This window comes from Zygotorulaspora mrakii, chromosome 1, assembly GCF_013402915.1.
Source record: "Zygotorulaspora mrakii chromosome 1, complete sequence".
NCBI classification, from domain to species: domain Eukaryota; kingdom Fungi; phylum Ascomycota; class Saccharomycetes; order Saccharomycetales; family Saccharomycetaceae; genus Zygotorulaspora; species Zygotorulaspora mrakii.
This window is the reverse complement of record NC_050719.1, coordinates 652,791-676,855: the sequence shown is the minus strand read 5'-3', so window position 1 is coordinate 676,855 and position 24,065 is coordinate 652,791. Positions and strand designations below refer to the sequence as shown.

At 38.8% G+C, this 24,065-nt stretch overlaps 8 protein-coding genes and 2 non-coding genes across 10 annotated transcripts; 5 read left to right on the top strand and 5 right to left on the bottom strand.

Moving 5' to 3' along the window:
- Positions 1–43: 43 nt before the first annotated feature.
- RPG1 (translation initiation factor eIF3 core subunit a) lies at positions 44–3,082 on the bottom strand (the record flags this gene model as incomplete). Its single annotated transcript, XM_037286227.1, has 1 exon — positions 44–3,082. One exon carries the CDS (start codon positions 3,080–3,082, stop codon positions 44–46), a length of 3,039 nt encoding a protein of 1,012 aa, XP_037142122.1.
- A 262-nt stretch (positions 3,083–3,344) lies between these two features.
- On the bottom strand, positions 3,345–5,627 carry SEC18 (AAA family ATPase SEC18; the record flags this gene model as incomplete). Its single annotated transcript, XM_037286226.1, has 1 exon — positions 3,345–5,627. The coding sequence occupies one exon, from the start codon at positions 5,625–5,627 to the stop codon at positions 3,345–3,347; it is 2,283 nt and encodes a 760-aa protein (XP_037142121.1).
- Positions 5,628–6,271: 644 nt separating this feature from the next.
- On the bottom strand, positions 6,272–6,859 carry EMC10 (Emc10p; the record flags this gene model as incomplete). Its single annotated transcript, XM_037286225.1, has 1 exon — positions 6,272–6,859. The coding sequence occupies one exon, from the start codon at positions 6,857–6,859 to the stop codon at positions 6,272–6,274; it is 588 nt and encodes a 195-aa protein (XP_037142120.1).
- Positions 6,860–7,031: 172 nt separating this feature from the next.
- Positions 7,032–8,600, top strand: YOS9 (Yos9p; the record flags this gene model as incomplete). The annotated part of the gene is made up of 1 exon (XM_037286224.1): positions 7,032–8,600. The coding sequence occupies one exon, from the start codon at positions 7,032–7,034 to the stop codon at positions 8,598–8,600; it is 1,569 nt and encodes a 522-aa protein (XP_037142119.1).
- An 83-nt stretch (positions 8,601–8,683) lies between these two features.
- Positions 8,684–12,751, bottom strand: SPT7 (SAGA histone acetyltransferase complex subunit SPT7; the record flags this gene model as incomplete). The annotated part of the gene is made up of 1 exon (XM_037286223.1): positions 8,684–12,751. The coding sequence occupies one exon, from the start codon at positions 12,749–12,751 to the stop codon at positions 8,684–8,686; it is 4,068 nt and encodes a 1,355-aa protein (XP_037142118.1).
- Positions 12,752–14,764: 2,013 nt separating this feature from the next.
- On the top strand, positions 14,765–14,836 carry HG535_0Atrna1R. Its single transcript has one exon. It is a non-coding gene; the product is annotated as a tRNA-Arg (tRNA).
- Positions 14,837–15,036: 200 nt separating this feature from the next.
- HG535_0Atrna1D lies at positions 15,037–15,108 on the top strand. Its single transcript has one exon. It is a non-coding gene; the product is annotated as a tRNA-Asp (tRNA).
- A 366-nt stretch (positions 15,109–15,474) lies between these two features.
- HG535_0A03280 (uncharacterized protein) lies at positions 15,475–15,807 on the bottom strand (the record flags this gene model as incomplete). Its single annotated transcript, XM_037286222.1, has 1 exon — positions 15,475–15,807. The coding sequence occupies one exon, from the start codon at positions 15,805–15,807 to the stop codon at positions 15,475–15,477; it is 333 nt and encodes a 110-aa protein (XP_037142117.1).
- Positions 15,808–16,879: 1,072 nt separating this feature from the next.
- On the top strand, positions 16,880–19,963 carry MAK21 (RNA-binding ribosome biosynthesis protein MAK21; the record flags this gene model as incomplete). Its single annotated transcript, XM_037286221.1, has 1 exon — positions 16,880–19,963. The coding sequence occupies one exon, from the start codon at positions 16,880–16,882 to the stop codon at positions 19,961–19,963; it is 3,084 nt and encodes a 1,027-aa protein (XP_037142116.1).
- Positions 19,964–21,547: 1,584 nt separating this feature from the next.
- On the top strand, positions 21,548–23,824 carry TEC1 (Tec1p; the record flags this gene model as incomplete). Its single annotated transcript, XM_037286220.1, has 1 exon — positions 21,548–23,824. One exon carries the CDS (start codon positions 21,548–21,550, stop codon positions 23,822–23,824), a length of 2,277 nt encoding a protein of 758 aa, XP_037142115.1.
- Between the last annotated feature and the right edge of the window lie 241 nt (positions 23,825–24,065).

The following is a 24,065-nucleotide window of genomic DNA, read 5'->3' as shown; positions in this document are numbered from 1 at the left end:
ACTATACAAGAAATATTATACAAATGATTATGATTTCTTAAGGTCACTGTAATTTGCCTTCTCTTTTTTGTCTCATTCTCTCAGTATAAGTCATTTGCTTTGGAGCACCACTTGATGTATTCGTTGCTGTTCTACCCGCTTGTTTCTTTTCTGCAGCTTCCTCTATTTCTCTTTGTCTGCGAGCAATAGCGTCCAACTCGTCTCGAGATTTTTGGTTACCAAATGGTCTACCAGACGACATTGATGTTCCAGAAGATCTGTCTTGCTTGTTAGCTGCAGCTTCCTCCATCTCTCTTTGTCTACGAGCAATAGCGTCCAACTCGTCTCGAGATTTTTGGTTACCAAATGGCTTGATGAAAGATCTGGAAGGTTCAGAAGATTTTCCTTGCTTTTTAGCTGCAGCTTCTTCGATCTCTCTTTGCCTCATGGCAACGGCATCTTGCTTTCTGTTTAATTCAGCCTGTTTCTCAGCTGCCGCCGTTTCCATTTCTCTTTGTTTACGAGCATTTTCATCTTGTTTTCTTTGGATTTCAGCCTGTTTAATTTCGCGTTCTTCCCTTTCCTTAGCTTCCAACTCTTCCTTACGTTGAGCAACTAATTCCTCATAACGTTCTTGACGAACCCTTTCGATTCTTGCCTTTTTAGCTGCTTCAAACTCGGCTTGCTTTTCGGCACGTAATTTGGAGACTTCTTCCTCAGTTTTTGCAATTATTTGATCCTTTAGTTTTTTATAGTCATTGAATGCTCTAGATAAACGCTCGTGATCAGCCAATCTAGCATCGTGGTCTTCTTTAGCAGTATTTATAATCTTGGCTTTTGTCTTTTCAAATTCCTTCATGTCGGCGTCCTTTAAGGCATCTGCTTCCTTTTTCAACAAAGGTAATTCAACTTTTCTTAATGCTCTTTCTGTATGATCTAATTTCTTTAAGGCGAAATCCATGCGATCATTTAACTCTAGTTGATCTTTTGACAATTGACCAACAATCAGTTTTCTAACGTCTTTAATTTCCAAAGTCTTGGCCTCTGTTGGATCAATATAAATTTGACCTTTGGCATTAACCTCCTCAATGAATTTTCTCACCTCGGCCTCTTTCAAGGCGTTCAATTCACGCTTTTTCTTCTCAACTAGACGGCGTTGAGCTTCTTCCTCCATTCTAGCCTCAATAGCAGCTCTTTCCTCCATGATACGTTTTTGTCTAGACTCAGAATCTTGCTCGGCATTAGCAGCAGCGTTAGCCATGTACTTCTGTCTTTGCTCTTGTGACTTTTTAGCGCGCTCTTCAGCGATTCTCCTAGTATTTTCAATAATTGCCTGTGTTTTGAAGATCAGACTTTCACGAGCAAGCTTGATCTTTTCCAGATAAGATGCTTGTTGGAAATCACCATTCTCATTGAGTTCCTTCGATAGCTCGGCCAATTTATTACGAATGTAATTGTTACGAGTAGTCACAGGTTCAGCCTCTGGTTCTTCTGACTCAAGAGTTTCTTCTTCTTTAGAACCAGCTTCAATTTCTTCTTCTTGATCTGATTCTCCGTCAACTTCCTCATTTTCAATTTCCTCTCCATCCACCGAGATTTCAATGGAAGTAAAGACCTCAAATGGGTCCTTAACAAAGTTAACAGTGTTAGACTCATGATCAATAATAAAAGAAACATTATCGTCAACTGCAGCCTGTAATAATGCCTTCTCCATGTCCCAATAAGACATATCTAATGGGGCCGGTAAGGATGCCAATGCATACAATTCATCGGTCTTAATAACGGAATTATTTTGAGAAGCACTGACGAAAGTTTTTCTGACAATCATATCTCTTAATTGAGTAGCATATTGTGAAAAGTAAGATTTTGATTCTAGACGAGGTAACAGTATTTTAAGCTCATCTTTGAGGGTTTCTGAATTATACTTGGATTCAAGGATCTCATAAAGCTTTTTGATATCTTTATCAACCTTAGGAAAAACGTCTTCTTTTAGAGCACTTTCGATTGTTTCATCTCTTGTTGGTTTGCGTTCATACCCCAAGAAACGGTTCAAACGAGCGTGAGGATCATATCCGACCGTAGGCAAATAGTCGGGCTGAATTGCTAAAGCTGACAACATAATCAAAGATGCATAATGTTGTAAACTTTCCTCAGTTGCATTTTTGTTGGTGGTGTACAGCCTGTAAAACTTCTCCCAGGCCGCAGTATGCAAAGCTTGGTTGTTGGAAACGAAGAAAACCTTGGCTAGGTTATCATAGTAGTTAGCCAGAGTTGATGGCTTTGGAGGATTTTTGGACATTTTGGATAAGTGATAGACATCTTCAATTGATTTGAAAGCTTCGTGCCACAACTCCAATTTCACACAAACGTTAACCAGATGGAAACGTTGCTCTAAATAACGTTGCAGTGTGGAATCATCACTCAAGTCGACAATGTTATTACCACTTTTACTTTGCTGGTAGTTTGCGGCATCCAAATGTTGACGCAGCATTTCCGCAAGTCTCTTAAATTCATTTTTACGTTTATATTTCAAACAGAATTGCATCGATCTACTAACAACACCGGAATAGGTAATTTCCAGGTGGGAATTATTTCTAACCAAATCCAAAACGGCACGATAGGACTCCCATGTGAATTTCATCCAGGTGGTGACGGCTTCGTCATTAAAACCACCGACAGATTGATCCTTCTCATATACAGAGATCAATAAATTATCAGGAGTAACACCCCCATCCAAATCATCGTCCTCGTCCTGCTTTTGCAGCTCCTCAGCTTTGGCTTGTTCGGAAGCTATTTTCTCTTCAACACAGTCAATATATTTACGGGCAACTGCCCCGACAGAAACTAAACCCTCTGGGGTACCTTGAACTAATTTCTTGTATTGATGCAAGGCATCCTTTATAAGTCTACCCTTCCTTAATTCCACTCCCAGTTCGAGAAATCTAAAAACAATGGGTTCAACAGCAGATGGCTGTGCCCATCTGATTCTTCTTGCCGTCAAATACTCATACAATGATTGCAAAGCGGCTGAGCGCTGACCAACTGAGATTAAATCATCAGCCCTTTTAAGAGCATTCTCCGGACGTAATGCTGGTGGAGCCATGGAACAATATACCAAATTGGTGATCTAATCTTTTAGTTTAATGCTAACAATATCTAATTATTGAAAAGCTCTTTTAATAGTGTGCCCAACAGCGCGATCCGAAGTTACAGAAAATTTTTCGCATTACCCGAATATTATAAAGCACAAGCGAGAAAATGCCTATTTGATTGTGACATTGAGATGTTCAATCGCTTTGTTGTAGCTGTCGTACATATCATTTTATATATAATGTATCAAGATAACACATATCATGTGTTGTTTTTTAGGCCGATTGGGCCATTAATTCGATAATTTCATTAACAGGGTCGTCATCATGTCTTGCCGTTTCAATGTTAGTTAGAGCTTTCTTTATACCGATATTGAAATGAGGACAAACTTGTGCCATTTGGTTTATCACTTTGACCCTGTCTTCGTCGTCCAAAAATTGGGATTCTATCATGACATTGTTGAACTCGTCGAGGTTAGTCATGTTTGGAACTGCTATTTCGTTATCAAAACAACTTAATATGTCCATTTGTTGAAGCACTGAATAAGCTGAAGTAGTTGTCATGATTAATAAACGACGATCCTGAGGAGGCTTACGTTTTAGAGCAACTTTTATCACTTGAAGAATGTTGTTTGAAAAACGAGGTCCGATTGGAACCCAGTCTATCAACGTCTCGAGGGAGTCAATCACCAGAATATTCAAAGGAGATTTGTACGCATCTCTGAATGTATTGTCAATGTAAGCGATCTTGGCGCTCTCTGACATACCGGAAATCTCAGTTGCAGTAATTAATCTAATGAATGGAAATTGAGACTTCAATGCGACAGCAGCAGCTAGGGCCGTTTTACCTGAACCTGGGGGTCCGTGAATTAGTAGCGAGACTAGTCTCGATTTACTGCTTTCACGAACTTGGCGAACATAACGAGCTCCGTTTTTTAGGATAGAGTCGACGCTTTCAGAATATCTGATCATACCACCTTCAACACATGCTTTCAAGTCCTCTTCACTAATACCAAAGGCAGGAGTGACTTCCTCTAGAGAATTGAGAAAGTCCTCGCGTGTAACTTTTAATTTAGCAATATCCTTAGGATTCAATTTTGTGGCTCCTTTACCAATATTTACGGTCTTGTTGATGGCAAAAGAGCTTGCACTTTTCACCAAACCTTCAATCTCGGCACCCGAAAAATTTTTTGTTAAAGCTGCGAGCTCACCCAAATCTACATCTTTATCCATCATATTGTTTTCTCTCATCTTCTTGGTTTGAATTTCAAAAATTTGTAATCTTCCTCTTTCATCTGGCAAATGAATTTCGACCTGAACCTCGAATCTACCTGGGCGCAGTAAAGCGCTATCAATTAAATCTTTACGATTCGTCATACCAATCACTAGAATGTTGTTCAACTGATCGACACCATCCATCTTTGCTAGCAGTTGATTAACAACATTATCTCCAACACCTGTACCATCTCCTCTGGAACCTCTTTGTTTAAACACTGAGTCCAGTTCATCAAAGATGATAATGTGTAAAGATGATTCTTCTCCTTTAGCGCGATATTCAGCTTCAGCATCCTTGAACAGATTACGAATATTTTCCTCTGAAGAACCAACATATTTACTCAAAATTTCTGGACCATTTACAATCTTCGGCTCCTTCGCATTCAACATTTTACCGATTCTTCGGGCGATTAACGTTTTACCAGTACCAGGTGGACCGTACAGTAGTAAACCTTTGACATGAGAAATACCAAGTTTCTCAATAACAGCTGGTGGAAATATTCTACTGGCAAATGCTCTCCTAAATATCTTTGTAAATTCGGCATCCAGACCACCGACGCCAAGATCCTCAAATTTAAAATCGGACCTTATAACGGCATCGGATCTAGGTCTCAGTGAGTTCGCAGATTTCAAATTGACGAGACCATCTCTACCTTTGAAAAAATTAATTTGTGTCTGTTTGGTTAAAATTCCCTTTGCCTCAATGCCTGAAGACACAGGAGCGACAGGCTCAATGTCACCTAGATCTATTGTTTGCAGGTTTCTGACCTTCAAATCAAAAATATTGCCTTTAAATTCGAATATTAAATACTGTGTGGGAGAAAAAATTTGTGATTCGAAGGTTTTGGCGAATTGAGAAGCAAGCTCATCCTGATCAAATGGTGTTTGTACGGCCTTACCTCTGGACCTGAATGAAATGTCAATATCAACTGATCCCAAATAAGAATGCTTACCGGAATATTTGAACAAGTCAAATGGCCTCACATGAATTTCTTGGTTTAGAGACCAGCCACCCCAAGTACGCTGGTTACCATTAAAGCCAATAGTTCCAGGTGGAACTTCGTTAGAATGCCTGGTTGTAAACACGAATAAATTTTCCACGAGCACATAAATATTGTCTGGAAGGTCATTTGGTGAAACAGCTGCCACGTTTGCTAACGCATAAGCGTTATTTGGACAATTGGCAACAATCAAATTACGTGGCGTCGAATCCACATTTGACATGTCTGGTGGGCTGTGGTGGGCAGTAGCCTTTCCAAAAGACGGTAATCTGAATTTTTCCATGATCTTTCCAATATTGCCTTTCGCCTTGCGAAATCAGTTTTCGATCAATCTAACTAGATATGCCACTTATGTTAAACCTACTGTTTTTCAAATAATGACCCAGGGGAAAGAAACTATATGAAAGTGTCTTATAGTGCACAGATGACGTAGTGAACGACAAACATATTAAGAAAGGTAGTCAAAGAAGACAAAGGTGATTAAATGATGGCAAAGGAGGGCCGAAAGCATTCTGGTTGGAACGAGTTTCGAGCAATCACTTAGTCCTAATGGTCTTCTTTTGGGTGGTATTCTTTAACATCTAATTTTCTAAAGGAGAATTCACAAGGTATGGCCTGATTAAGACATTTATGTACAGTGAAAGCACCAAGTCTCAAGGTAAAAGAAGTATATCAAATCTTTACAAAAAGAAATCTTGGAATATTTTTTGTCTTTGAAATGAGTTAAATGTTGATTCTAGCTTGCGTCTTATAAACATAGAAAATTGTTTGTTTTATTATTAAATTTATAAAACTTCGTTAATTGAAAATAGTACAGCAAAATGTAAATTCAACAGATGTCGCCCAAAAAAAAATAGAGCAGAAGCTATCATTACTGAAATACTGCTTATATTACGACAATAGTTCTTACATTGTTAATGCAATTGATCAATCGTTTTTAGTTGGCGCTTGTTTCGGTTGTGCCCCATAGGAACTGATTGCACTGTAAATAACAGCTCCCATAATGAGCTTCTTCCAGTTCCGCTGAAACCATGATTTGTTCTCGACAACAACGTCTTCTTCAAATTGAGCTGTCAAAGCTTTGTCACCGGCCTTCTTGTCTTTGTACGTTTTAGTTACTCTCTTTAATTTTATTGCCTGCGGATTTGGCCCTCTAGCTGCCAGGTTCACTTTCGGAACTATACCATCGACATCTGGATTGTAGGCTAGGGTGACTCTTTGCAGTTGATTGTCGTAGACATGTAAGATTAAATTGTAATGAAGTGGTGATAGAATTTCCATAACTTGGAAGCAACGAAGTGCAAGTTCGCCATTTTCAGCTAGGGCATTCAAACAATGAGGACCGTGATTGGGTATCAAATTCGTATTCAGTTCAATTATTGACGTATTAAAAGTCTCATCGTATGCAAACGTTCCTAAAAAGGTTTGTTCATCCGAATCGATACTTCTCGCCAGCAAAGAAAATTGACTGGCCATGGCCAGAGCAAGCATGGTAAAAAGATGAAAGACTCTCATACGGTTGTTTGACAGATCTCTTGGTTTTCAGATTAAGTCCTTTCCTCACCTTTTCCCTTCTACACTATTTATGCCCGCCTCGTTCCCTTGAATGCGTCGTCCCATTGTGAAATTAAAGCTCATTATACTCGAAAACAGCGAAACATAATCAAAAAAGACTTAAGGTCATACGATGTGGCAAGTGATTGCTTTTCTAGTGGCAGGATGCTTCCATATCTCCTCAGCAAATTTAACACCAGTGGTGGATCCAATTTGCATGAACAAGTATCTTATAACTTATATGACACCGAAATTATGGGATAAGACATTCGGCAACAATGAAACCGCCTTATCTCTCGGGCGTATTATGAACGTGGGCGATGAAATGTCATGCTACGTGTACAACAATCTGACCAGCTCTTTCAATGTATCCAATCAGGTAGACGAGGAATATTTAGGCGATCATTTAGCATCAATATTGGAAACTGGTGTCGACATTATAATAAATTCAATCACGGAGTGTTTAAGAAACTTTAGAGGATTTTGGAATTATGAGTATTGCCCAAATGGTACTTTAGTACAATTTCACGGTGATCCTAAGACATCGTCGTTATATTATGTGTTAGCGGGCATGAGAACATTAGGAAGCAATAGAGAGTTTAGACTCTTACATAACGACTTCGGGTATTATATCACTGAAACAGTAAGTTCCGGCGATATTTGTGACATGACAGGTCAGCCGCGAGTGGTCAACTTGCAGTATGTATGTGGACCCGCTGCGGGATCTGCGGGCATTCAATGGGTGCGGGAACATAAGACGTGTCATTACGAGGTTCAAATCGCTGTGCAATCCCTATGCAAACTTGAACTTTTATCAACTACAGGGGACAAGAAGTTTTCAACGCCTTTGATTTGCTCAAAGGAAAGCCGCCAAATAAAAGATGTTCTTCACACAATTGCAGAGTTTGAACCTACTTTCATGGGTAATGAATTGTATTTTCTTAGACCATGTAATCCAATAAATCAAACAGAGAGAACTTCTTTAGTGTATTCTGGTCAGCTAATTATCGAAGGAAAGCCGAGTGAAAAGGAGACAGAGATAGTTAGGATGAGGTTCAAAAAGGCAATTGGAAGAATGCTAATACAGGAGCTTATTTTGCTGCCAGATGGATCTCCTTTACAAAATGGTGACGAAATTTCCTGGTTCTCAGAGGTAGTGGACTTGAAGGGGAATTTTTTAACTACGGTCCATTTCACTATTAATTCATCATCGATTCCTCATATTACTTTCGATCCATATTTTGATACCAAGGGCAAGGGGAATGTTTTGTCCTATAAAAAAAATGATAAGCCCGATGAAAAGCCTTTCAATCTGCAGAACAATGAAATGACTTTTGAATCACAACTATCGCTTGACTTCAAAGACAAGTTCAAGTTTGTTCTTATTCATGAGAAGATTGACTCAGGGGAGCAGCTCGTCCTGGATGAGACTGACTATATATTGGAGGATGTACTGTCTGCAGAACAAATTGCTGAACTTCTAGTGAAGCTAGAAAGTGAGCAGCAAACGAACAATCGAGCGGAGAAGAACAAAGAGGATAAAACACCGGAATCCAGAATGAAAGATGATACAAGTAACGAAGAGACTACGAAAGGCGAGAAAGATGAGCAGGTCTCGGGTGATGAAGATATCACGAATCCGAAAGAAAATGCAGACCCAATAGTTGAAGAGAAAGCTGGAAATATCCATGATGAACTGTAAATTTACTATTTGTAATTGGTTGAAAAAACCAAATATTTTTTAAGGGTTTTTTTGGCTAATATGTAAAAAGTAAATGTTAATGATCATTTTTCAAGCCCCGAAAGGCTTAGGTCGAAGGAGTTTTCAGCAGGTGTATTACTGGGGCCGATTTTTTCATTTTTATCTGGAGTCACATCAACTCCCTTTCTAAGCATTTGGGCAGCGCTCGACTCTTCATTTTCGTTTTGATCTTCTTCCTCGTCTTCCGGAAGAATGAAAGCATCGCAAATCGCCTTTTTCTTATATGAGCTGCCAATTTTTCCTGTAGGAGGGAGACGGGGTCTGTTTCCAGACTTTGCCTTTAGTATCATTTCTTCATCTTCAACTAAAAGTTCGTTTGAATTATCAGATGCTTGATGAACGTCTTGATATTGCGAAGAAAAGGACTTGGCTAACTTTTGACGATACATCTTGGAACGCTCCCAGGACTTTCTTAATAAGGGCATGAGAACGCTCCAAAATGCACCTTTATCGATTTCTTCTCTCGAGATTTTACTGTAAACAACATTATCAAACTCTTCAGGTTGAATTTTCTTCACTTGAACCTCTGCTTCCGTATCATTAGACTGCAGCTGAAATGTTAAAAGCTGTAATGGAACAGATGAGCTTAACACGCCGAATTCCTTTTCAAGACCGAGATCTTTAAATCCAAAGAAGTCCTCACCAGTCAATTCTGTTGCAAAGTCACCAGTCAAAAAGCTTTGACTTTCATCTTCAAAATTTCGCTCTGAAAGCTCTTGCAATGTTGGTCTTAAGAGATCCTTCAAGAACGCCTCTAACTTCATTTTCATATCGACTAACTTTTTGGTTTTCTTCGTGAACTCTGAATCGATATATGTATATAAATCATCAGGCCTGCCGATTCCGTTCTCGAGAAGACTCATGCGTAAAATATCACTAGGTTTTGCGTGAATTAAAGAGTTACTTTCGTGGTGTATTTTGATACTTTTAATAAGATTCGATAGGTATTCACTGGCAATTTCAGTAAGCATATTAGTTGCTGAGGGCTTTGTAGTTTCGAAACCACTCGACATTAAAATTTTTGAAACGTTTTTGTGCATGAGTTTCCACATCAGCAACTTATTATTTTTAAAGTCATGGGTATCGAGTTGGGAGATAGGATCAATGTCTAAAGAGTCATCTATCCTGTCAAATTTGTATTGATGAGAATTGATAAGTTGCTGAGTATTACTGCCGTTTCTATTGTTTAGCATGGAGCTCGGACTTTGTAGCAATCTAATGAGGGAAATTTTGTGACAAATATGTCTAATATTCTGTATGAGTTCGATGTTTTTGTTGATTAAGGGCGATAGACCTCGATTGCGATTAAGTAAGAATATACTTTCTTTTGAGTTTCCATTGTCAAGAAGCTTTTTCACTTGAGCATCCTCTTTCCTATCCAGGATTTTTCCATCAATGCCCATGTACTTAAAAGCAGGCAACGAATTGGTCACGTCGTATTCTTGTAAGAACATATTGGTGTCTAATTCAATATCATTCGATTCCTTTTCGAAAGGATCGGAGTTGACTGGAGAACTGTCATCACCTGTTAATTTTGGGTCTTCTTCCTCTTGTTTTATCACAGCATGAAATCCATTCTTCATTATCGACTCTTGTTCCAATTTTTTTCTTTGGAGTTCTAACTCTTTCTGTTCCTTGTACTCAGTATATAGCTGCGAGAAACCCTTCATCTTTTGAGGATTTTTCAATAACGCATTTGAGTTGCTATTTAGTTTACCATTTTCAAAATATCGGGACCTTTCAATACAAATCTCAGCTCGAACCTTAGCAGTGACCGACTTCCAAACAGATATTTCCACATCGTCTTTATCGTCATTCTTCTCTGTGTAATACTCCTGCGTTTCTGTCATGTCATCCTCTTCCTCTTCCTCTTCCTCTTCCTCTTCATCTTCCTCATCATTATCTTCATCATCTTCCTCTTCCTCTTCCTCTGCCTCTTCCTCTTCCTCTGCCTCTGCCTCTGCCTCTGCCTCTTTCTCTTCCTCTTCCTCTTCCTCTTTCTCTTCTTCTGCCTCTTCTTTTTCTTCTCTTCCTCCATTCACTCCTACTTTCTCCTCATCTTGCTTCCCTCCATCCCCTTCCCTCAGAGCTCCTATTACATGATCTCTCCTTCCCATTTCCATATGCTTGCTGTCATTTGTATTTTGAAGAGATTCATCTTTACTAGTTGATATCTCGTTAGACTTGATCTCAACTGATTTAGTATCAGATAATAAGTTTACTTCATTTTCCTCAGTAAAAATGTTCTCATCGTGAGATTTTCCCTTAGTTGTTTTATTCACCGTTTCTGGTGTGTTTCTCTTTTCAGCAAGATTGCCAGGTTCTTCACTATTTGATCCGTAAGCTTTGCTTGGTTTATGCGCACCCATACTGAGGCCCTTCCTCCCCGTACTGGCAACCTCTTCCTCCTCCTCCTCCTCCTCTTCTTCTTCTTCTTCTTCTTCTTCGAAACCCTTTTCCTTTTCCATTTCCTCCAATTCCTTCTCGACATCCTCACGATTTCTGATAACGATATCAGGTATCAGAGGTAAAAGCTGCAAAGATTTTTTTTGCATTGCAATGGCATGACCTCTAAGAAAATGTGAAGGATCGGAATTATATGTTAGGCAGTTTTTCCAAATTAGCATGACATCGTCAACAAATCCTTGCTTTGATTTGTACTGAAATGTCTTTAACTTTTTCAAAACCGTATTCAAATCCATGGATTTTTTTATGATTTGATGATAATTTGGAGCTTCCCTTTTGCTTACTTTATTAAGAAAAGGAGTTGAGTGTTCAGTATAATTTCGTAACTCCAAAACAACCTTTTCACATGCTTCATAAAGTTCTTCTTGACCAATCTTTTCATCAGAAGCCCATTTTGACCTATTCTTCCTAACATCCATTATTAGATGCTTCAACTCATAGTCAGATATTTTAAGCCTCGATTTATTTTCCTGGATGTTGGATAATAAGTGCTTTAACGACAAATTTGCAGCTCCTAAATTTACTGGAAGAGGTACAGAATCCCTTCTAGGCCTCTTGCCATCCTGTACTCCACCTTCACTCACGAGGACAAGGTTTTCATTTGGACTTAAATTATGTGAAGGTGGTAATTTCTCATCTATTTCAACAGCATTAGCATTCAACTCTGTATTATTAGTCTGCCCAACATCAATTTCACTGTGAGATCTCTTTTTTCTTGTTCCTTCCAATAGTTTGTCATTCGCCTCGAGTCTTAGTCTCTTCTGCATCGTTTCTTTATCGTGTTCGAAGTTGTGATATATTCTATTGCAATTTCTCATTACTTCTTCAACGTCATTGCTTCGCAGTTTAGGAAGAATGTCTTTTGAAACTCTCAGGGTAAGAGTCATATGATTATTCCCATCTTTTGAAACTTCAATGTTATTAAAGGACATTAGAGAACTCTGCAGTCCATCTCTCTTTCTATCCCTATCGTCGTCGTAATTGCCGTCGTAATCATTCTCTTCGTCGTAGTCATCGTCTTCGCTACGTTGTGTTGTGCTTATCGAGATATTAACGAATTCATTCGCTTCAGAGCACTCTTCTACCCCATCCGTCTCCAGCAGAAGAAAGTCAGACCCGTTGTCGTAATCATCATCGGGTGAATTTCTCCAAAGGTGGTCAATGGCGCACTGCCATATCACGTAGCGTATTTTAAGTGATAAGTTCCCAATAAAGTCGGACCCAGTAACCTTTTGCCGAAAATCCTCAAGATCCAACTGCGAGAGGTCGTCTTCAACTTGTTCATTTCCGGCACTATTATTCAAATCGCTCATAGTTTGACCTTCATCACTGCGCTCCTCACCTCCACCTAATTGTGCTTCTTGAGTGCTTTTCTTTATGTCGTCTTCGGATATTTTGGGTGCTACGTTCACTATATTCAATGTGACATTGCCGTTCATCAGTTCTTGCCAGACATTGAGCTTCGTAGACCGATCATTTATCGATAGTAAACTTTCGAGAACAATCAATTGTTGCGCCGTTAAATATGGGTTGAAAAAAGCCTCTGAGAACAATTTTTCAGTCAATTGTAGCACGGGTCGAACGTTTGTTCCTTGGTATTTTACGATCGTTGACATATCAATCATTTCTGAGCGCTGCTAGATTGCGATGAAATTGAAATAAACCGGTACCGAAAAATTATAAACGATGTGAATTTAGGCAGATTCTTATCAATATATTCACGCAACAAAACCTTTTGAACACGAGTTTCTTCTTTTGTTTTCATTCTTTTATTTTCATTATTCCAGTTTTTTCAAGAATCCACATCATTTTAGATAAAGAGAATCCGAACCATCGGCGAAAGAAAAGTTGAAGAGTTGTCATAGCGAAACAAAAAATGAGGAAATGTAGTACTGTGTACATGATTTTGTTCACAATGAACAAAATTTTGTGGGAAGTGCTCTCATAAATGACCTAAAAAAACGAGTTTTTACACAGTCTTAATAGGTGTACAAGAGGTTTTCAATCAAACCTAAAATCCCAAACTTTAATAAGCTAAAGGGTGGCTATGACGGAATTTCTGATTCTAGAACAGTATTTGCAGCTGTGCTATATATTATACAGGCTTACAAAGACACTCTAATCATAAGAGATATTAGGAGTAGACTACAGTCCAAGTTTTGGTTCATTGTGTTCTCTGCTCCAAAAATTGTACTTCTTCAGTTATAAATGTTAAAATAGGTATTCATATTAAAGTAGAACCAGGATAAACTCCGAGGAAAGTTGAAAAACAGAATCAGATGAAGCTCTTACAAAATATCAATTCATCATATAATTATCTGCTGGTTATTTATCCCGAGAAGTCTACAATGTAGGAAGCTTTTGGCGGAGGATTCTTGAGTATGAATTATGCAATAGCTGTGCTATACATTTAGCACATTAAAACAATGGTAGTGATAGCGTGACTTTTAAGTTGATGAGAATGAAAATCTTCAATTGTTGTTATGCTATATGTTTCAATATTTATACCAGCATCTTTTTCGCATGTTGTTCAGTCCCATTATCTATTTTTCATGCCGTTTGATGGTTCAGAAAACAAGTGACAATGCAGGAATACAGCAAGAACATTATTCACTAGTATTCAGTGAGACGTCGGCAGTCACATGCCATGCTTCTAGTAGCTGAAGAAGGCGCAACTTACGGATGACGCATATGGTGCAATGCAGCAGCTACATCTACTGTCGTCTCTCGCTCAACGAATTGTGGAATTTTTTACCTGCGATAATGCATGCTGTTATGACTCGATTTTGTGCATATTTGAAGTATATAAAAAATACTTTATATGTCGTTCCCTTTTATGTTATGTTACATAGAGCGGTAAGGGGGTTCGTAGGAATATTTACTACATACACTTGAAGTCACGAACTTGGCGTAAGAGATTGCATACTGTAGTCTCAATGTACCAGTTCGTTGAAATAGATCGCTATAGCGAGAAAAAACTAGATATATTAAAGAGATGACTTGTAAGAACGAGAAACGAGATAGTTGGCAACAATACGACAAAAGAATGAAGTTAGATGAAGCCCCAACAGAATATTTATTGGTCCTAAAGAGAAATCGGCCAAAAACCTATCGCGAGAGGTTTAAGATTTAGGAATCTGACTACGAAGCAGTCCATGGCATGAAATAAGAAATAACACTTCTACTATATATTCTCTGGGATTGGAGATGGCATGATGACGATGGAAGTTCTCTACTCGTCGTCCTCTCTTATGCTTCAATAGTTGCAAAATGGCAGGTAATAATTACATCTTTTCTAGATATTAATCTAAATTCAATTAGTTTTATTTCACCTAATAATATAGGGAACCACGGACTCATATATACCAATAACTGAACATTATAATATTATCATTAATATCAAACCAAGTTACTGTCGACAACTCCGAAGATAACTTACTCTTCAAATAAGTATTGTTGAAGTCTAACAAACCCAGATTCGATAACTCCGAAAGTGACACACACCTTGAATAATTACCCTCCTCCTAACTATCCAAAAGTATTCTTACATTTTGATAGCACCGGCCGAAGAAGGTCACTCGTCACGTTTCAGTTTCTGCTCACATTTAGTTTACTTCTTTGGGATTTAATAAGTATTAGCTCGCGTGGCGTAATGGCAACGCGTCTGACTTCTAATCAGAAGATTGTGGGTTCGACCCCCACCGTGAGTGCTTTTTATTTTTGGCACATCTTTTTGTCATTCGGTTTTCTTGTTTTTCCTTCCAGCGAAAATGAGGTTACTTGGGAATGAATCTCTATATGTCACATTCTGCAAACTACCTTGGATACCTCCTTTGTCCTTGGATACCTCCTTTGTCCTTGGATACCTCCTTTGTCCTTGGATACCTCCTTTGTCCTTGAAGTACAGTAATCCGCGATAGTTTAATGGTTAGAATGGGCGCTTGTCGCGTGCCAGATCGGGGTTCAATTCCCCGTCGCGGAGAATTTTTTGAACTTATTAGTCTTGCCAGTGCTCTGAAAATAGTATGATTTAAGAAGCGTGAGGATCACCTTTGTTGCTGTGAAACTATAGTTAGTCACAGAGATACAAGTATAGTGTTTTGGCTAATTATTTAAAAAAATGATCTTTTTTTTTGCATTACTGTTTTGCACGCTCACTTTATTTATCTTATATCATATTTTACCTACAGGGAACACAACATAAATTTATGGAAACGTAAAAAACACTCATTCCTCTATTCAACTTCGAAACTTCTTTATATAAATTGTTAATTTGAATATAAATCTATTCACGTGAGTATTTATAAATCAATTTAGCATTAGCACCTTAGTTAGCATTTGGTTACGTCTATACAGCATATTTTTTTGTCCATTCTCGTGCTGTTGCTTCGTACTTAGCTCTATCAGTTTTGTAGATATGTGCAATTTCTGGTACTAATGGATCATCCGGATTGGCATCTGTTAATAGAGAACATATAGAAAGAAGGACCTTCGAGATAGTCAAGGCTGGTGACCATTGATCTTTTAAGATGTCTAAACAAATGTTACCGTTAGCATTGATATTTGGATGATATATCTTTGTGGTGAAAGCTATCTTTGGGGGCTTGAATGGATAATCGGTTGGGAAATGAATCGAGAGGAAGAAAACACCACCTGCATATGGCGAATCTGGTGGTCCCATGATAGATGCTTGCCAATGGTATATGTCGTCACCTACAGGTCCTGCAGAGCATGAGGTAGGTGGATCTCTAAAATAAAAAAGGAGAGAGCAAGTTAGTAAAACGGAACGCGGAAAAATATATATGGATCTTGTGCAACACTTGGGACATACCTTCCTAAATCGTTAAGCTCCTTGGTAATACGTTTCAAAGACATGATAAGATGCGGCTAGTATTAGTGCTCTCCAATTAAACAACTTCTGTTGAATAGGTTGTTACGTTAACACTCTAAATACATTGTACAAAGATGTAAAGATTATAAAGGTCAAACGAGGTTCCCGCAGTTTAATCAAATCAGGACCAAAAAAATTTAAAAGGTGATTAATCACAAAATTCCTTTCTTTTCTACGCAGTTCTAAGGAGATGTCACAGCGTACAAGGTGACTGGATCAATTTGAATGTGGTGTTATGAGTTTAAACCTCTCATCTTGATCAAGTGGTGCGCTTTTTTAAGCAAATGTAATAAGCCTGTCCGGAAGAAATGGCAATCTGCATTTTTGTCTTAGCGGACAAGTTTTGCCACTTGGTAAACAATCATTGGCAACGTGACACTTGGTAGAACTTGTATCCGACACATTTCGTGGCAGTCTACGATGTGCTCAACTGACCGTAGGAATATGATGACTCATCTGAAATATGCATTCATGTCCCTCTTTCGTGATTCAGGAAGCTGTGGGTCGAAGTGGGAAGTATTCAATGCACGAATCAGTTGCTGAGGCCTTTGGAGGCTGATTAGAGGTTCAACTATCAAGTAGAGAACTTATTGGAAGGCCTTGTTGATAAGACGCGCTGACTTGCGCTTAAGTTTAGGAGTTGCAGCGGTACCCTGGCAATTAGCCGCCGAATTACCGGGGTTACAAGCGGGGTAATCGTAAAACTTACGAAATTACCCGGCCAGCCAACTCAAATGTAAAAAAATTTTAAAGTGCATATCGTCAAAATGAGATGGATGAGATGCGATGAGATGACCATTGCAGAGGCTGAATTCTAGTTGCTCAAAGCGCAGGAGACCACAGATAACAATATCGACCACATATGAGCGGTAATCCAGGATTGAAGTCACTCAAGGGCATGGTATCTGCTAAACTGCAGAAGAATGGCAAGAAGAGCAAAAAAGCCAAACGCAGCCCTAGACCAGAGAGAGATCTCGAAGCTAAACTGTCCACTAACGATGAAAGTGATATATTACATCGTGAGGCCATAGAACTTGGAGCTACGGAGGAGGATATTAAGCTTGTAAAAGATCTAGAAGATCAAGATGAAGAGAAACTCAGCGAACAAGAGTTTGGACCATCTGCAGATGAGGATGAAGATACAGAATTTCAAGATGATTTGCAGTCTTTTTTGAAAACTCTTGGACTTGAAAAAACACAAGTGGATATCGTTAGTGATACTGAGGTTGAAGAACCCGATCAAAAAGCCGTAAGAGAGGAAGAGGGAAAGCCTGTGGAAGAGGACGAAGACGGAGAGAGCGAATTAATCGAAGCTTCACTTAGTTCAGACCCAAACTCAGAAGCGGACCCTGAATCGAGTGAAGCAGAAGTCTCTGAACACGAGGAGCCAGAAGATAAACCTAAAGAAAAGAAAAATAGTGGATTTATAGCCCAAAATGACATGGTTGATTCTGATAAACTGATTATTTCGTTCGATAAAGTATGGTATGAATTGCCCTTAGACCCTCAATTGGAAAGGAATATGAATGACAATGACATAGAATTAACAGCAGAGCAAATCACAAAGCTTTACGAAAGAGGTAAGGAAACTTTGGAAAAAGATAACGAAACATACTATGCTGAATTCACTAAAGAGTCATCTCAGAAAAAGTTTATGTCGCAGATTCTCACTGGTGGTACGTTGAACGATAAAATATCAGCTTTAACATTACTTATTCAAGAATCTCCAATACACAATATTAAATCTTTCGAAACCCTTCTTTCATTTTGTAACAAGAAATCGAGAAATTCTATTTTGCAAAGTGTCAACGCACTTAAGGATTTATTCCTAAATGGACTATTACCCGATAGAAAACTAAGATATTTTAAAAACCAGCCGGGCTTATCAATGATGATTAATAAAAAATCCTTGGCAATTTTCTACTTTGAAGATTACTTGAAGAAAAAGTTTTTCCAAATTCTAGAAGTTTTCGAGAAATTATCTCATGATCCTATCATTCATGTGAGATTGCAATGTTTGAATCATATGTATGATCTTTTATCTGCGAAACCAGAGCAAGAATTCAATTTATTAAGATTAATTGTCAATAAAATAGGTGACATTGATGCAAAAGTTTCATCAAAGGCGTCATTCCTTTTATCGAAATTGGAGCAGGCTCATCCAAATATGAAAAGTGTTATTATTGACGCAATAGTGGATGTTGCTCTAAAGCCTAACGCTGATTATCATACAACATATTACTCTGTAATCACTTTGAATCAAACTATATTAAAAAGAGCAGAAGATTCAGTTGCCAATAAGCTAATAAAAACGTACTTCACATTATTCGAGAAGTTTTTATTAAACACTGATGCTGATAATGTTGAAGATGGAAACAATGAAGGTAATGAAAAATCTGCCGCCCAGGGATATGAAGCAAGAAGAAAGAAAAATTACAAAAAGGGCAAAAAAGGTGGTAAATCCGTTAAGGGAGACAAGACTGAATCTGAATTGGTGAGCGAAAAGAATTCCAAATTATTCAGCGCATTATTAACTGGTGTTAATCGTGCATTTCCGTTTGCTCAACTTTCCGCAAAAGTTTATGAAGCACATTTGGAAACTCTATTCAAAATCACACATTCCTCAAACTTCAATACATCAGTGCAAGCACTTGTATTGATCAACCAGGTTGTTTCCAAAGCTCAACTGGATAACGACAGATACTACAGAACACTGTATGAGAGTTTATTGGATCCAAGATTAATATCCTCTTCGAAGCAGGGTATCTATTTGAACTTACTTCATAAATCTTTGAAACAGGACTCCCAAAATGTTTCAAGAGTGGAGGCATTTGTGAAGAGAATCTTACAAGTTTGCGCACATTGGATAAACATGGGTACAATTGCCGGCTTTTTCTACTTGTTACTGCAGTTGGTAGACTTTATTCCACAAATAAAAAATTTACTAATCAATACTCCCACTGATTACGAATACCAATCTGATGACGAAACTACCGACAAGGATAATTTCAAGAAAAGAGAGGTATATGACAGTCGTAAACGTGATCCTAAATTTGCCAATGCTGACAAATCTTCATTATGGGAGATAAATTACTTCACAAACCATTTCCATCCAACAATCCAATTGTACTCACAAGCTTTTATCGAGAATAAAAAAGATGAAACCACCAAACCAGATCTTGGCCTATATACATTAGCGCATTTTCTGGATAGATTCGTTTACAGAAACTCCAAACAGAAAGCTAATGTCAGAGGTACGTCTATCATGCAACCGTTGTATGGAGGGTCAAAATTGGAGTCCAATCTGTTGGTTAGATCAACCGATTATGTCAACAAAGAGATACCTGCCAATACAGAGAATTGGTTAGACAAAAAGGTGGAAGATATTAAACCTGACGAAAGGTTCTTCTATCAGTACTTCACCACGAAACAAAACGCAATGAAGAAAGCCCAAGGCACACAACAGGTATCCCATGACGGCAGCGACCTGGACGAAGATGATGTTTGGGATGCCTTGGTCAAATCAAGACCTGATGTGGAAGATGATAGCGGGGATGAAGATGGTTTCAACTTCGACGACGAAGAGTTAGATATGTCGAGTGGAGAGGAGGATCCAGAAGAAGAAATTGATGCAGCAAGCGAGGTCGAGGAGCAAGACAGTAATAGCGACGATGACGAATTTTTCAGTTTTGCCGATGAAGACGATCTCGAAGGTTCCGCAAAAAGATTACATGCAGAACTCGAGGAGGGCTCATCAGAATCGGTTTCCGAGCCAGAGTCTGAATCCGAATCGCTACAGCCTCACTCTGCCTCCGACTCCACCAGTAAATCGGGCGGAACTAAGGCGCACAAACTGAAGAACAAAAAGCAAAGGTTAGGAGACCTGCCTTTGTACGGCTCTATAGAAGATTATGCCAAATACTTGGATTCTGATAAAGAAGACTGATAACGGTGACACTTCTGCGCTCGACGGAAGAACATGAAAACACAAAAACCGAAAAGAAATGTGATACAATATCATTCCCAGTAGTGATCATCTTCCTTTATCTTCGTAATTAGTGCTTGTAATTCCATTAAATACCTTTGTACAGTACAAACAAATAAACACAGACAAACACAAACAAACGAGGAGGCGACAAATTACCGGAACAACGGACAATCAAACAATAAAGCTACAACTAAAGAAGAACACAACAACGTCATTCGCATCTCGAAATACAATAGAAACAACATGTATGGCCCTAGCACCGCGCGTTTTCTTTGCATTATAGCTCGGGTAAGATCCGGAAGCAAAACGGGTGCAAGGAAGATCTGAATCTCGTGGAACGCGGAAGGATGGGAAGAGAACTCAGGAAACAAGGTTTTGTGATGGAAGACAAAAAGGGGCAAAGAAGGAAAGAGCTTCGGGAAAAGATCTACTTAAAAATAGTATATCAACCCAGACGCCACGTGTTTCAGTCGACGGCGGAAAAAGAAATAAACAAACTTTTGATCAATCGTGTTGCAAAACACAATAGTGTTCTGCATGTATCCGTTGCACGTAATATGGGTTCTGGGAGGCCGTGAGGAGATTGATAGGGCTTTAATAGTATAAACAATTTCCTGATTGGGCTGCGTTTCAGAATTCATGGAGATTTCTCCACCTATGTAACTAAGCAATGTGTAATCAATTAGAAATGTTACTTGTTTCAGCGTTAAAAATTTCCATTTTACACAATGTTTTCCCCTATTGAACGGACGGCATTGTCCAGCCCCCTTCCGGTGGCCCGTTTCACAGTAAGCCAGTTCCATTCGTGTTTCAGAAGAGTTTCAGAGTAGTTTCACAGTAGTTTCAGGACAGTTTCAGGAGGGTTGAACGGCAGTTTCGGTACTGAAAAACAGGGATCAAAGATGCGGAAGAAAAAAAAGAACAACTGGCATTAAACTCAAAATAACAATCTGCACTCTTAATGAATCTGCCCAGTAATTCCTAGACATTGTCAATTTTGAGAACACGGAATTCGAGTGCTCACAGTCACTGCGCGGTGCATTCCTAGATCTCATTACATGTAGTGCGTACGTATCAGAGAATATTTATCCTTGCCTCCTCACATAAATGGTACATTTTCGGGCGCTTTGTTGTATGTGGTTTCCTTCGATAGATTACCCACATCGCTACCCCCCAGGCAGGCTTGTTTAAAAGAAAATTTTTTTCTACTTGTATGTGCCCATGCTTAAAAAGTACTGAAAATTTTCTCGCTATTATATTCGCCAAATTATTCTATACATTAATTCGAAATTTAGATTGTTAACAGTGGCTTGTCCTTCTTTACCATACTAATTGTTTGCAAGATTTTTTTTGTTTCTTTAATTTGTTTTTTTGCAGATAATATATTGGTTCTGAAAGCCTTTAATTTGAGGAAAAACAAGGGAGAGAGAGGAATTGAAGAAGATCAAGTTTTTTTTCAGATTGAAGTTGGATAAACCGCTATACGATTTTTGAGTTTTCTATCTTCTGGTTATTGTTGTTGAATTATAAATTGTAATATTTATGGTTGAGCCTGCAGGTACCACAATTAGTACCAGAGAAGATTGTGCCTCAGACTCGAACTTCGAGGAGGATAATGATATGAAGCAAGAAGATCAAGAGGTTCAGGTTCAAGTTGACGGTCAGAGCCACGATCGAGATACCGCAAAGAGAATGAGTGAGAGTATACCGGGGCAGCCCAACGATAGTGGGAAGTATAATCGCAATAGCAACGATGATGACGCCAACGACGATGACGAGGTTCAGCAAGGAGAAGTGGGCGCGGGGGGAGAGGCGGGTAAACAAGGAGAAGTCGCCGACAAGGGGTCGTCAATTATAGGCGAGTCTACTGCACAAGAAGGTGAACCTGTTGCCATGGCTGGTGCTAGCACACGAGCGGGTACGAGTCAGAAGATTAGCATTAACAGTAAAAACACCAGTAACATTAACAGTAACAGTAAGAGTAACATTAACAGTAGCAGCAACAGGTATAGTAACACTAACAGTAGTGGCGAGAGTACCGCTTGGAACCCGGCAAATGCGAAGGTTTTTGATGTCTACATGGATAACGGATCATCACAAACTTCGCAGTTGCTCGACATTTTTGCATGCGAGAACAATCATAAAGAACTTTCAGAGTCAAATATAAATTCGAAGAGAAAACATGGTGAAGAGGGTCTTGAACTATACAACTCTGGGACAGGCGAACGATCGCATGGATTCTTGGACAAGATGAATGAAAAAAAGATCAAGTTAGATAGCACAATTGTTTCTGAGAAGAAACAGCCTAGCTCTTTAAGCTTGCCAATGGTCAAGCTGGAGCCTCATCAACAACTACCGCAACAGATGCAACGGCAGTCATCTCTGCCATCAGCGACTCCTCCCCAAGTTACTCAGCTACCGTGGGGAATGCCTAATGCACTACCTCACTCCGCTCCAATTCATGGAGATCAATTGACCACTTTTGGCCAGACAGATAAATGGCCTAGTAAAATGGAAAATGCTTTCATTGCTGCTTTAAGATTAATTATTAAAAATGGTACATCAAAATTCAAAATTTTAGACAGAAATTATGGTAGGAATGAATTGATTTCTCTATTTGTCCAGTATCATACAGGTGAAGTTAGAACAAAGAAGCAAATTTCTTCGCACATTCAAGTTTGGAAAAAATCCATTTCAAATAAAATTTCAAGCAACTATAAAGTTAATGCTCTCGACGAAGAGATTTTACTGCTTATTGAAGAGGGTGCCCCGCAAACCAATGAATCAATTAAATTATTCTATATGTGTTTTGAAGAAATAGTTTCCGTTTTATCAAAACAATCACAACATATGCAGGCGAGAAATTCAGCAGCAAGAGATTCAATGCCACCCTATCCATACTTTTTATCCCCAGCTCAGAGTGCTAAAAATCCGCTCACCCCATTTTCTCAAACTGAATTATTGCAACATCAACAACAGCATCAGCAACATGAACATCAGAATAGCCCCAGACCAGCTACACCATTGGACTATGCCAAATCAATCTACGGCAGTCTAAAAACTTATAAATGTGTTCCAGTCAAAGTTCAAGATCAAGATTCAATGCATCATGATATTCAACAGCAATATCATCAACCCATACAAAAACCGCAGCAACTAAGCCAACAACAAATGTCTCCACAGCAGCAAGATTCATTACTGCGACATCGAACCCAGCAACAGCAACAGCAACAGCAACAGCAACAGCAACAGCAACAGCAACAGCAACAGCAACCAGTATACGTTATACCACCACAGAAAAATCATTCTGTGCCGCATTCGATTTTGCAGTCTGCTAAAGATTTGGAATATCAGCAGCGCCAGTTAATAGAAAACCTTTCGCAGACTCAAAACCAATTGAAATTGCCTTCGGTTTCTCCTAATCTGTATATAAGAAACTTCCAACCACCCACAATATCTGCGCAACAAAAGGTGTTTCAGAACTCTTCTCAGCCAATTGTATCGCGGTCAATTCAAAATTATACTACTCCATATCCTAAAGTTCAGCATGGTGGAGAGCAAATTCCCGTTAATATGGTGGTCCCCCCTCATAAATACTACCAGCAGCCTCAAATATATGTTCCAGTATCAGCACCTCCTGCTCCTATTAATACCAACGGAAATTTCTCTGGTTTTCCTTCTACTCAATTACCTATGAAAGATGTAACGCAGCGACAACAACATCCATCCTCGGACTCATCATCTTCTTCAACAACATATAACCAAAGCTCTCATGCTCAAGGGAAAGAAACCTATCAACTTGACGGAAATAAACACTGAAGCGTTTTATTCTGTTGGCCCTTTGTTCAATACATAAGTCATATTGTAAAGTAATATAATAATTTGCATCGTAACAGTATACAGACTTTTTCTTTTACTGGCGCGTCGTCAACTTTGAGTGGAGTTTGTCCGAAAATTTTTTCAAAGATTTAGCCATTCGATGACTTGAGTTCGAGTAAAGAAATCAAATTTCAGAAGTAAAGAGTACGATCTTCAGCACATTGACATCGCTCATTGAGTT